This window comes from Harpia harpyja, chromosome 5 (assembly GCF_026419915.1).
Source record: "Harpia harpyja isolate bHarHar1 chromosome 5, bHarHar1 primary haplotype, whole genome shotgun sequence".
Lineage (NCBI taxonomy): Eukaryota > Metazoa > Chordata > Aves > Accipitriformes > Accipitridae > Harpia > Harpia harpyja.
The window spans coordinates 70635675-70648695 of NC_068944.1; the positions used below are offsets into that span (position 1 = coordinate 70635675).

The 13021-nt window shown below is 37.8% G+C and overlaps 1 protein-coding gene across 1 annotated transcript in view; it reads right to left on the bottom strand.

Annotated features, from left to right (window-relative positions):
• The window catches only part of LOC128142279 (dynein axonemal assembly factor 11-like), a 58348-nt gene extending 46290 nt beyond the window's left edge, over positions 1 to 12058 (bottom strand). Inside the window, exons 1-5 of the mRNA XM_052788234.1 lie at positions 11838 to 12058; positions 10160 to 10250; positions 8605 to 8779; positions 7330 to 7542; positions 6351 to 6520 (exon numbers count right to left, since the gene is read on the bottom strand). Coding sequence (XP_052644194.1) covers positions 6351 to 6520; positions 7330 to 7542; positions 8605 to 8779; positions 10160 to 10250; positions 11838 to 12017 — 829 coding nt within the window. The 5' untranslated portion in view covers positions 12018 to 12058. The remainder of the gene's footprint in view (positions 1 to 6350; positions 6521 to 7329; positions 7543 to 8604; positions 8780 to 10159; positions 10251 to 11837) is intronic.
• Between the last annotated feature and the right edge of the window lie 963 nt (positions 12059 to 13021).

Genomic DNA, 13021 nt, shown 5'->3' on the forward strand with positions numbered 1-13021 from the left:
GCAGAATTATTTAATACTGACAAAATTATTCAAGTGTATTAGCTACAAGTATATATGAGGATGAGTATTATAACTGTTATTATAGTTACATAATACATCAATTTTATGAAGAAGAACATTCTATTGTCACCATTTATTGAAACTATAAAACCTGGTCTTGTTACATCAGATGGTCTGTCTTCATCTAAAGTCAATTTAATGCACTGGGCAAAAGTAAATTTTTATGCAAAATTGGGAATTTGGGTGACATTTCCCTCTGAGCTCTTAATGCTGAGCTATTGATGCTTATCTTCAAAATACAACCAGCATATGTTTACCCTTTGAAAGAGAAATGTACATTTTAACTTAATTTCAAGTACCCTTTTCCTCATTGCATCACTTGTTAGGATTTTTGAAGCTAGAAATACAGCTATAACCTGCTTGAGCTTAGCTTAGACACAGAGTTGGACAGACAGTGGTGTTTCAGTTTTGTTGATTCTTTCTTCCACCAGAACCTTTCATTTGTGCGCTTTCGCTGCAGTTTTCAAATCCCTGTCATTATGCCTACCAGCCTGATTGTACTCCATCCGCAGACCTAGCCCTTCCACAGGCAGCATTTCATGTCTGATTTACCAGCTGGGGCTGTGCTAGCATTGCTTTTAGTAACACCAGGGGACAAGCAGAATAGAAGCAGCAGTAGTTATAGAATGATTTGGTGGGCAATACCATCCTCAAACATTATCATTATTTTGGTGCATGGGAAGAAGAAATTCATGCTGTCCTAGCTAAACTGGCATACAGGGAGATATTTTAAGAAGCAGATTATTAAAAGCTTGGAGTCACAAGATAACAGTTTGTGGTTACCCACAGGTTTTATGTGTAGTTTAGTCTCTGTTGTAGCAAAGATCCAAGCTGAAAAATAGGGCTCACTGTTTCCAAAGTAAAGTTAATACCTGCAGGTCTTGTACTTTTGTACATGAATCCAGGTACTTCAGATAAATCACTGCTTCTCCACATCCTGATTCCTGGTTTTCTGAAGAGTGCTTCCCTTCCAGTAATATTTCTGTCTTCATTTTTTCTCTTTTCTTAATGCTCAGCATAAAGGCCAAAAGGCAGTGCACACAAGTGATACAGTAAAGCTTCTGAAATACTTTGCCACAAGTACTCAGCCACTGTCCAAATCCATTATCTTTGACAGCATGTTGTTACAAGAAATTAATATCTAAAGTATGGGAAGACATTGAGTTTTTTATAAAAAACTGATTTAGTGGGGATTACAAAACACTTTTTACCATCAGTTTGTTATCAAAATGCTTGTAGGACCCCATGCCTACATAGGTCTTCATTGACAGACTAGAGGTACAGCAATTGTTTCACACAACTGCTTTCAGATAGTCACCAAGAAGTATGGCCTCACTCACAGTTTGACCAGAATAAAAATAAAGCTAAAATGAATTGTATTTTGACGGAAGAATGCTAACACTGCTGTTATTTTTTTCCACAGGCACACATGTAATGATGGCCATAAGGAGGTATCCAGTAGTTTGATGCTGAAGAGCTGAGGAAAAAAAATTTGAGGAGGAGGAAAAATGAAAACTCATTTTGAAATACACAGAAGTAACTACTCTGCTTTTAAGTTTTTATGAAAGGCAAGAGACAAGCTTGTTTTGAAATGCTGGAGGTCCTGTGCCGCAGTAACCTGTGCCAGTCTGTGTTTAGTTTATTCCTGCTAGGCAACAAGTCCCAAGTTCTCCACTCCATCCTGTAGTAGCTGCTTTGGTGAATATTGATAGTGGCTTTCAAAATCAGAGTCAGCTTTTAAGCTCTGGTGTGGCAGCCCTTACTTAAACAGTTCCACTGACTTAAGCGCCATATCTAGTGTCCACTGCTTGGCACACTGGATGAGTGAGATGTATTTTTCATCATAGGCTTTAGTAAGTCTGCAAAGTGATCAAATGCCTGCATACCATTCTAAAATGCTTTGTTCTCAGGATGAACATCCTCTTTCTGAGAGCTGACTGAAAGCTTTTCCAGGTTGCGTGTGCAGCTGTGCAGATGCCTTCAGATCTCAGAAGCTGAACTACACTCATCCAGCGAACTGATGAACAAGGCTGTTTCATTCATGCTACAAGGAACACAAACCTGGGCACAGCTCCACTTAGTTCCTTCTTTTAAATTTTATCTTTTCAAAGTAAAGAGATAAAGGAAATAATGGAACCAGGACTGGGATAGCCAGGTCCAAGTACAAATAAATCAGTGCTCTGGTTTTAAGGGTTCTGAACTGCACCAAGACTTAGAAATGCTTCATAAACAGAAACTAGAGACTGAGGATAAGGCTTGACTGAAAAAGAATAGGGAAAAGAAGAATCTGTGTTTTCCACATATTCTGGACTGATACATGTTGATGCTGCTTCACTCCTTCAGTGGAATGGTACCAAGTTAGAGCAGTACAGCACCTGGCCCTACTATTCAGTTTAAACTTGGAAAAAGAAAGACTTGCTTTGCCCATTACTGAAAAACATGTTTTCTCTGGGCTGAAGCTCAGCAGCTGTTTAACAGCTTACACTATTTAGCAACTGTTGTCAAACAATAAAATAATATTTGATCCAAATAAAATGAAAAAGGAGTTTTAGACAACAAAGTGGAGTAATTGGCAGTGGAAACTGGCAAGGGTACCGCAGCTAAACCTTATTTTAATGAAAAGTCCAGGGAACCTTTCTGGCATGCTTGAACCCTGTTTTGTAATAGGGCTAACCCCAAAATGTAAGGAATTCTTTCTAAACTTAGACATATACTCACCAATTATTCTTTCTTTCCAACTATTTCCTGGGGGAAAAGAAATAAAGCATACATTTTTGTATGTCTTGATTTAAACCACCGTTTGTTATATTTGTAGGCTCTGATTTGCCAAATTTAGTTAAGCTGTAGGACTACTTGTTTGAGCAGGTAACTTCTCACCTGTGATGAGCATAAAAGAGGTATTCTCTGTATACCAGTGACTGAAAAGATCTCAGAGTGTATTTGTCTTCCTCTTGTGAAGGGATGGCTTTGTTTCTGACTCAGGGCTAAACTATTCAGGAAGTCAGAAAGCAGTACTTTGGAGCATGCGTTTGCAACATGCTAGTCCTAACCTGGTGGCCTTGATTTTATTGAGAATAATGGCATAGTGACAAAGTGTATCATACCATCCTTGAGTACCCAAGGTGTTGCGCTAAGACCCTTGGATGCTCAAAATCTCAGACTATCATTGCAATGCGGCTCTCCAGGTTGTGCCTTGTTTCTAACTTCCAATATAGTCAATTCAAAGGCTAAGAGGTCTGCCAGATTGTCTCGTTGCCCTTGGGATACATTGAACTCCTGAACCCTAACACAGTTTCAGAACAAACAATATCCTTTTGAGCTTCACTTTCACCACTTAAAATTCAGATAAGCCAAAATGTTTTTATTCTTAGCAAATTTTTAGATTTTACACACTTAGAAGAGTTTTCTGCTGTGTAAAAAGCAAAAGAACAGTATTTCATAAATCCAGCATATACATACATGCTGTCAGCATGAAGGCCTATGTATAAGCTTGCTCTAAAGATATAATTTGACCTTCTATATGTGTAAGTTTGTTTTCCATAAGGATTTAGAAGCTACAGCTCTGTGCAAAACTTTGAAATAAAGCAATCTGAAACAGCAACATCAGCACCTTAAATCAACTCCTCAGACTGATTTAATGCTTTTTTCCAACACATTTATCAGACTACAGTACAAGCCAAAGGCAAAGCTCTGTCCTGAACCTAACAGTGCATTGGGTTAGTGGGGCCAAGTCATATCAATTCTGTAGTCCTTGGAAGGTGGTGATGTGGCTAGCAGCATAGTTAGATGTTTTTATTTTTTCCGGTCAAAAATAAAGGCTTGGTTTGGTGGCCTCGGAGTGGACTTCAGTGCAAGGCTTAAAAGCACACCTCTGGTTTCATAATAAGTTATTATCCTTGCTCTGTCTCTGCATCTTCATTCTATGGCATATTAGGTTTATCTTCCTTTTCTGCTAACAAATAGGTGTTACAATATTTATTGCACATTATGAAAAGGCAGTTTTTCAAAATAAACAGAAAGTTTCTATGCATACAGATCAGTAACGGGAAAAGCCAAATCCTCCATCAATAACATTAGATCATGCCTTCTATCTTTTGGCATGAAAACAAGAGAAGGAATCTCTCCTTCCTCTTCTTAATATAAAATTTCTAAATTCTTCTATTCATCACATAACACTGGAGCCACTTACCAAAACTTAGTTGTTTTGAAAGATGTGTCAAGACTGAAGAAAGATGACGCAGCAGCATCTTGGGACAAAAGAACTGTGAAATTTAAATGCAAAATCGTGTAACTGATTGAAGGTTACATTCTGTCCCCATATGCCCACACATTGCTCTTATCAGCATCAATAAGAGCCATGGATGTACATCCAAGGATGGATTTTGGTCCTCAGATGTGACTTAGTAAAATATTGTGTGTTGAGTATAAAGGAAGTCTGTACTTACAAACTAAAATTATCAGCAACAAAGTGGCAGACAATCCTCCCAGAAAATATCTGAGAACATAACAATACCCGTAAAGGTTAGAAAAAAACATGGGATGCATATTGGGTTAACAGAGGTGAAGCCTGTGTGGGAGGAGGAGAGAAGGTTCTTGCAGATGAACCTTCTGAACTCTGGTAGGTGAACTGCAATTTGAACCATTAAATTACTTAAACTATTGAGGATAATGTCCCAGAAAGACCTCAGCATTCCCAGACTGAGAGAAACACCCATATTGGTCACTTAGAAAGACATGGATCCACTTGGATTCTTCTCAGCCTTTCAAAACCCCTGTCCAAGCACACTTGACAAAGTAGTTTTCATATCTGTGTACATACTTCTTATTTTTGTGCATATCTATATAGCACATATATTTGCCTGCATCGACTAAAATGTGAAAATATATTTTCACAGTAAGATAGATCTAACTTTGAAAATGGGACCCTTAGTTTATGTGTTATTCATCAGTTGAAATGGAGTAAGCATTAATATCAGAAACAACAAATAAAAGAAATAAAAACTACCTTGTACATATTGAAATGGTTAAACACGTCATCAGTGCAACCATCTGAGAAAGGACATTTCGCACTGTCCTGGATTCTAAAGCAAAAATCAGGAAAATAATTTTCATGAGTTTTCAGGAGAGTAAATATATGACAGGAGGTGTTTGCAAAGACTACCTTCAGCCTGTGAGGCCAGTCTCTTCAGTTTCTTTGTAAGAGAATTCGCCTAGAGTGATTCAAAGTGGAAACCTAATTTTCATGCTCTGGGTGTCTCTCAGGAGTCTTTTTCCCCCATGACCATAGAGACACTGTGCCCTCCATGCTCTCAGAAAACAAGCCTTTCTGAATAATTGCCTGTTTCAGTTTTTGTTCCCATGCCCTTTCCCCCATTTTCCTCTTCACTTTTTCTTTTTCCATTTATCACTGAAAATAGGAGAGGAAAAGATGTGAGCAGGGAGGAATAAACAAGTAAATTTTGTTATTTTTAATCAGTCATTTAAAATGTATGTTTAAGGGAATAAATTCTATTCTGCAAGGGGCCATATCAATATTTTTAATATGATTATTTTCAGTTCAGTCTGAAAATGAGGCATATCAGAATAAGAATGTAACATACCCGCATTGCTCAAAGTCTCTTCATTTGCATTTATCATAAGTGGAGAGCAGGATTTTGAAGCACAAAATGGTTTCTCTGGCTGAAGAAACTCATCGTCTTTGGTGAGAGAGGCTCCATTAGATGACGGAGTTTGCCTTTGTGGCACATGGCTATTATATTCAGAAGAAAAGTCTGAATCGCCTACAAAAAGTGCATATGTAACTGAGATCACACAAAAGAAAAGCTTTGAGACTTTGTGTTAATGAATTTGGGGGGGAGGGGGGGCAGGGGAAACAGGGAGTTTCCAAATTGTTAAGGGTAGGGAATTGGCAGGTTCGATGTATGCAGGAGAAAATATGCAGAGTAAAGACAAAGCTGCATAGAGCGTAACACTATGAAGTTATTAAAACAGCCACGGGAAAGCAGACAGGGCCAGATATTAATGACACCAGCATAAACATCACAGGTGATGACTTTGGATTCAAATTCAGTCTAAAAATGACTTTTTGGCACAAAGGTCTTTGTGGACTCAAACTCTGTTTTAACGCCAGGAGCTCAATTCACCACCTACAATTCTGTTGTTCATCTATCCTTTACCTGCACATCTTGGCAGACAACCCCTGCAAAACCTATAGAAAGAGATACCCAAGTCCCACTAAATATAGACTGTAATGTTATAGCTTGACTACTTGGTACCTGGTCAGAGCTTACCAATATCACTCTGATTGGCTTCTAGTTTATCGCATCCATCAGGCCAAGGATCATCTACGTGGGAGGAATCCATATTGTTGAGGACGGTGCTGCTGAGCCATGAAGTGGAGGCACCGAGATTGAACAAGCTGGCAAGAGAGCGACGGATTTTCTTCCTTCGCCTGAATACGCTAGAAAGAAAAGACATGTTGTCAAGGAATAGAGTTAATTATTCTTGTTGAGCAGGGATAGAGCTCTGAAGCTTGCAGGACTGACATGAAAGAACCAAGTTCTGGGTGCTGTTCCTAGATCTGTTCTTGACCCTGGGTATGTCACCAATATCAGGGAATATATTAACAGCATGGCAATATAGCATGCTGTTGTGATACTGGATATTGTGATACCAAATGATACTACAGTTATTGGGCTCTGATACTGTTCTGAGTGGTCTCATGCTAGCCATGAGTTTCACCCTACCATATCCCATTTGGTGCAGCCTGAATCCACTGTACTTCAACTTTTTTGAACTACATTTTATATACCTTCCTAAACTGATGTTATTCTGAAATCGAGAGATTTTTCCATGGGGAAGAATTCCAGGACCAGACCTTCTTATTTTTATAAAAAAAAAAAAAAATATATATATATACACACACACACACACACACACACTCTCACTTTTTTCTTATTCCTTATCACGGTAACAATCCATTGGCAAAATAAGCTGTAGCTCTCCTTTTTCTTTACTGCACACAACTCCAATTATAGCAACAACTGTGTACTGAAGAGTTTTTGAGTAGCAAGATTAGGCATGACTGAAAATCAAGTTGTTTCAGTCGCTGCATTCTCTAAACTAAATCAATTGAGAAGATCCCATTAAGAAGCAATGCTGATCTTATGCCAAGCAAAATGTAGACAGCCACACAGATACCACCAGATAAGTCCAGAGATGTGGAGGCAATTCCCAACATTGAGTAAAATCTGCATATAGTGCACTTACCGAACTAAATTCTCTTTATATGTAACACTTGTCTGGGATGGTGTCAGTGTTATGTTGCCCTCTTCATCAGACAGAAAACTGTCTTCTGTCAAAATGTAATAACCATTAGAAAGCAGTCGCCGGCTGCGGCGACATGTGGAAAGGGAGCCTGTCAGAGGATTTGCAGAACAACACTCATAGGCAGGGTCATCGTCCAAAAAGGCACAAGCATAACTGAAAAGGAGAAATGAAACCCTCTAATTTAGTCAATGTCTAGACAGAGCAAACCCATGATTTAATAATACTAATAATGAATTTACATTACCAGCTGATGGGGGCTGGTAATGACATAGATTTAAAGTATGTGGATATGATGATATTACTTCTAGACTTAGGGGGTTTCAGCCAGCTAGAGTGTGCCTGTATCACACTTTCCAGAGCTTCAGATTACAGGAGGGCTTCATGCCAGGTGGAGCATTTCATGAACACATGGAGCCAGCTTGAATTCAGGAGTGCATGGTATATTTCTGTGGCAGTGCTCTTGGCCAGGGAGTCCTGCCAGATCTACACCTACCTGGAGTCATCAGAGGTATTCCAGTATTTTGCTTTTCTGAGTTACTCTGCATGGTGCAAGCCTGCGTGCCTATGAACCAGGCAGAATTTACTTACTTTTTATAACCTAGCCATACTTAATGAAGATTTAAGGATACATGACTTTTAATTCTCACAAATTCTAGAATACCATGCAGCTAGAACAACATGGGATAAAGTCTACACATGGTGATAACTTCATCCAGCACTGAAATAGAATTGACTTTGAGATGAAATATAGCACAGAAAAATATACTATGTGGTATTTAAAATAGAAGTGAGTAGTGACAGAGGTGAAAGAACCTAAATGTTGTAGACATTTTACTTAGCTCAAGTAAAATTGGATTTATGGTTAGTCCTTTCTCCTCAACACCTTTGAGTTCCAAGTGGCCGTGCAGTGACATCCATGGAAAGAAAGGAAGACACTGGATTGATTCAGTGGCTGACATGGGTTTCAGTAGCAGTTTAACTATCCCATATGGCACGTCACAGAGGGATACCATAATTTCAGTGGAGGGAAAAGCAGGTGGAACAGAGATACTCCAAAACCTTGCAAAGCCGGTGCTTCCAATCTCCACAGTAGTACTTCTGAAATTCCATTAAATTAATACCAGCAGTACAATTCTAAGTGGCCCAAAAGGCATTTTACACAATATCTCCAACAAAATAAAAATAAAATTAAACAAGTATAAATTTCTTCAATACCTTGGAAAAATACGTTGTGAGAAGCTGCATCTGTGTTCTCCATTAAAAGCTGTTGAACCTGCAGAGGCAAAAGCCAAGTAAGAAGGAGTCCTTATCATATCCACTGACAGCTCAAACAGTTGACAAGTCTTCACTGACAGGTACCTTGTGCATATCAAAAAGATCATAAAAGAAGCTAAAAAAGAAAAGGAAATTAAGGGAGAGATTAAAGGAGACAAAGCAGATGAAAGAATGGGGGAAAGACATAGTGTTTACAGGAAACTCACCTCAACCAGGACAACACAAAATCAGAGCCAATCATAATCAGATACTTGTACTCTGCACAGCTTACAACCTTGAGAGAAATAATTATGGACAAAAATGCAATAGCTGCAGTAATTTTAATAATGTTTTCCCAGAAATCTGCTTCATGCCAAAAATATTACATGTACTGGCAACAGATACAGAGTAGAATGGAAGGACCACCATTACCATTACAATATATTTTTCAGATGAAAATTGCAGACATAGCACAACAGACATAGGGATAGTGACAGTGATAAAGATTTGACAATAATATGGTGGCAGGAGACTAAGGAAATAGGATTTGTCTGGATTACTATGGCTTACATCTGCAAAGTGCTGCCAGATGTCCAGCATCTGACAGAATCAGTCTTACAAAATATGAGGAATGGCTATCCATAGGGAGAATTTATATCTGTTATTACATGGAAAGATAAAAGATATGATCTTTCCCTATATTACCTTGCCTCTCCTGTATCTTTAGAGCATCATGCTTACAACACTGTTAGTAAATGCCCATCATTTACCTAGAAGAGGAGACAGATCTAAGAGAATTCTTTTCCTTATGTTCAGTTATGAGCTGAGGCAAAGAAAAGACATGAAGGTCAGTGCTTCCACTTTGGTAATCTTGTTTATCCTCATTTGGAGCTCAGTTGTCAGTCACAGCCTGGGTGTGAAGGCTGACTGAGCCTTGGGACCAGGCAGGGTCACCAAAGAAGGCAAGTAAAACCTTCCAGGGTATTTTTTACAAATCAGTCCTATTACCCTACTCCCACACATACTGTTTCTCCTACACTTTGGAAAAAAAAAAACAAACCAACATTTCACTTTACCATGAGAAAATTATCCTCTAATCCTGGCAAAACAACTTGAGGAGGAGACGACTGGAAGAAACTTGGTGGAGGTACATACAAAGAGATCAAGTAGCATTGGTCAGATTGCTACACAGCAAGTTGTACAAAAAGTGAGAGTGGTGGTGTATTTCATAGGCTGACATGTTGGAGACCTATTTTTTTCATACACAACTAGATTCTGAAAAAACTTGTCTTATTTTAGGCAAAATCATGATTTTTAATTGCACAAAAATATTATAGTCAAAACCAAGAAATTCATCCAAACTCTAAAAGAAAATACAAGAAGAACTCGACAGGTGGTTTGTAGATCTGGATATAAACTAAAACCTGCAAAATCCCAAATCTTATCAGTCAAACAAAATCCCCTCCACAACAGATTTTTTTTAATCAAAAGCTCTGGTGAATGTGCACAAATTTACTTGCTCCTGGTGTCGATGCAACATGTGATGTTCCATACATCTTGAAAAGGACTGTTTCATACACCCTGGGATTACAGGTAATATAGATCATCTGTAAAAGAGTTTAAAAAGAAACAGAAGTATGTTTTATTTTGTCTTGTTTAAAAATTAGGATGTGTAAGATAGCAACATCAACATATATCATATTATTAGTTATAATATATATTTTCGCTGAGACAGAAGTGATTGATTCTAGAGCAAATTTGTTTGAAAAGCAATGCAGAAGTATACCTCAGCATCAATTATACCTACTACAACTCTTTAATAATCTGAGAGTGAAACTTTCCTGCAACTGAAACCCGTAACATAGTTGTATTGCAAGTAATTTTCTCAGTTATGATAACATAAAGTAGCAACCACTAAAAAAGAATAACTTTTCAGAACAGTAGTTTACATATGGGTAGTTCTTTCATTAGAAAGTGTTGACACATATTGATCAAAGTGGCAGAAAAAACCACAGTCCTTCCATTAATAATTTGAATTGTGTCATAAATTTGCAATGTATGTCTATGCAGGATGCTTGCTTATCTGCCACCCTCCACAGAAGTAAAATTTAAGGTAAAATAGATATACATATATACGTATATATACATACATTTATAAAAGAAAGTGAGAGATGTACATATGCAGATATATTACTAGGGAGGCAATGACTTCCTCTCTTTTGAAGAACAGTTAATAAGCAGTTGTAATTTGCTTTCAAACTATTTTAAGTAATGATAATACCAAGCTTCTATAAACAGCCATAGAACAGGCAGTCCAATGGATTTTTTTGCTGCACTTGATCATGAAAATTTTTGTCTCATGCGTTAATGAAGAGGGTCCTTGAAAATCATAATTCAGTCAATGCTGGAGAAAGCATGGAAACATCATGTTGTAGACAGTGCTGCACAGTGTTCTGCTTTCAGTTAATATTCAGTCCAATTTCTGGGCTATTAATAGCGTGAGAAGCTATAGTAACAATATAAGCAAGCCAAAAAAAAGCATCTCAACCACCACTGCACAATGAAGCAGTAGTATTTTATATGTAATCAACAAAATGAGCATCAATACAGAACCTTTAAACTATGACATAAGAAAAGGCCAATAACTTTATGAAATCTCACTAAAAGTGAATCTGAGGTGAACAGGGCAATATAGAATTCAAATAAAAGTTTAAGGCAACAACTCCCTTGAATTTCAAAACACCCGAAAGCCCATGTCATAATATAAACAAAAAGTCACTGTCCAAACCGGTCAGTTTTAATTACTTGTCCCTCCAAAAATCAAATTAATCTTTAAGCCACTGATGGCCTCAATGGTAGCCAGCAATCCCCTGTCCATGTTTACATTCTAAATATTTACATTAGTATGTACCAAAATGTAGTGCTAACTGTTAAAATAGCTGAAGCCCAGGCAACCAGTTTCATTCTATTGTACCTACGAAACACAAGTGTCTACAAAGATAGATAGTTTTATTTGTTCACACATATCAGTCATTTTTGAACAGCAGTCTAGTCTTTTGTCCCTGCAGGTAATAATAACAACATACATAAAAATACAAAACTTCCTGAAGAGCCGTGTAGAAATGAATCAAAGCTTAGTTATTCCTCAGCTGACAAATACATTAAGAGATAAATGTGTGTAAAATCTTCCAAACCTGGGAAATCCATTTCACTATTAACACATGCACGCTGAAAAGTTTCTCATCACCAAGACGAGAGCCTCTGAGACGTGAAGTGGAGGGTGCACCTTCTGCAGCTTCCTGGCAGAGATTAGCGCTGGGTCTTCGGAAAGGCAGGTCTACGAAGTCCCCTGTTTCCTTTTGAAAACAGCCCATGCAACCAGCGGCACCGAGGCAGAATGAGGTCACGCTTCCTGTAAAGTAGCCTCACATCAGAAGCACGCATTTTGAAGAGCAAACTGAAGATTAGGATTAGCCTAGTGAACGCTCTTGCAGGCTGTTGCGAAAGAGAAGATACACTATAAAGTTTTGCTCCAATGATGATATGGAGAACAAAGACAGAACTTTTTCTCACAGCGACACAGATTTTTGTTTCAGCTTTACTTTTCTACCTCACTCAGAAAACTTTCACTCCAGATCACTCCATTTGTTGAAATACTTGTGACCCTGACAGGCTTTGATGTAGGAAAATGACCCAGCTACCAAAAAAATCCGTGTATAGTAACAGGACATTTTGCAAAAGCACTGTTATACAGAAGACTCATTTGGTGCGAGTTCAGAGTTGTTTAAATTTCATGGTCAAAAACATTATCGCAAATATATATCATGCAATGTTAAGATAAATTCCTTTGAAAGGAGAAAGGAATAAAGCCATTTGTAAACATATTCATTGTTCCACTCTGTATGTTTCATACTATGTAAGGCATCAATTCATCGTACCTTAAAGTACACAAAAATAAAGTCAAATCCATGTAAGAGAAATGGAGCCTGAATAAGATGTCCTGGCAATCAAAATGATTTGGCTGTAGAACAGTTACACACAAAAGTAATACAAATCAGCTGCTTGACACTGAAGAATTATACAATCTTAGGGAGCAAAACTTCATCTCCAGACAAATAGATAGAATATGCTAGTAAGTATCTCTCCTGATGTCTGTATGTATCACTGACAAAAAGAAAGCATAAATCTAGTAAAACATGATTGATTTGATTTAATGATAGGGGTTTTTTTCCATGGAGAAGGAAAAATACTTCCACTGATAACAAAGGAATATAAAATTCTCACCTCAGAGAAAAGGGAACAAAAATAGGAATTAGGCAATTAGGATGTTACAAAAGAGCTTCTGTTTGGGAGCTAAACTAAAATGAACATTTTTAGG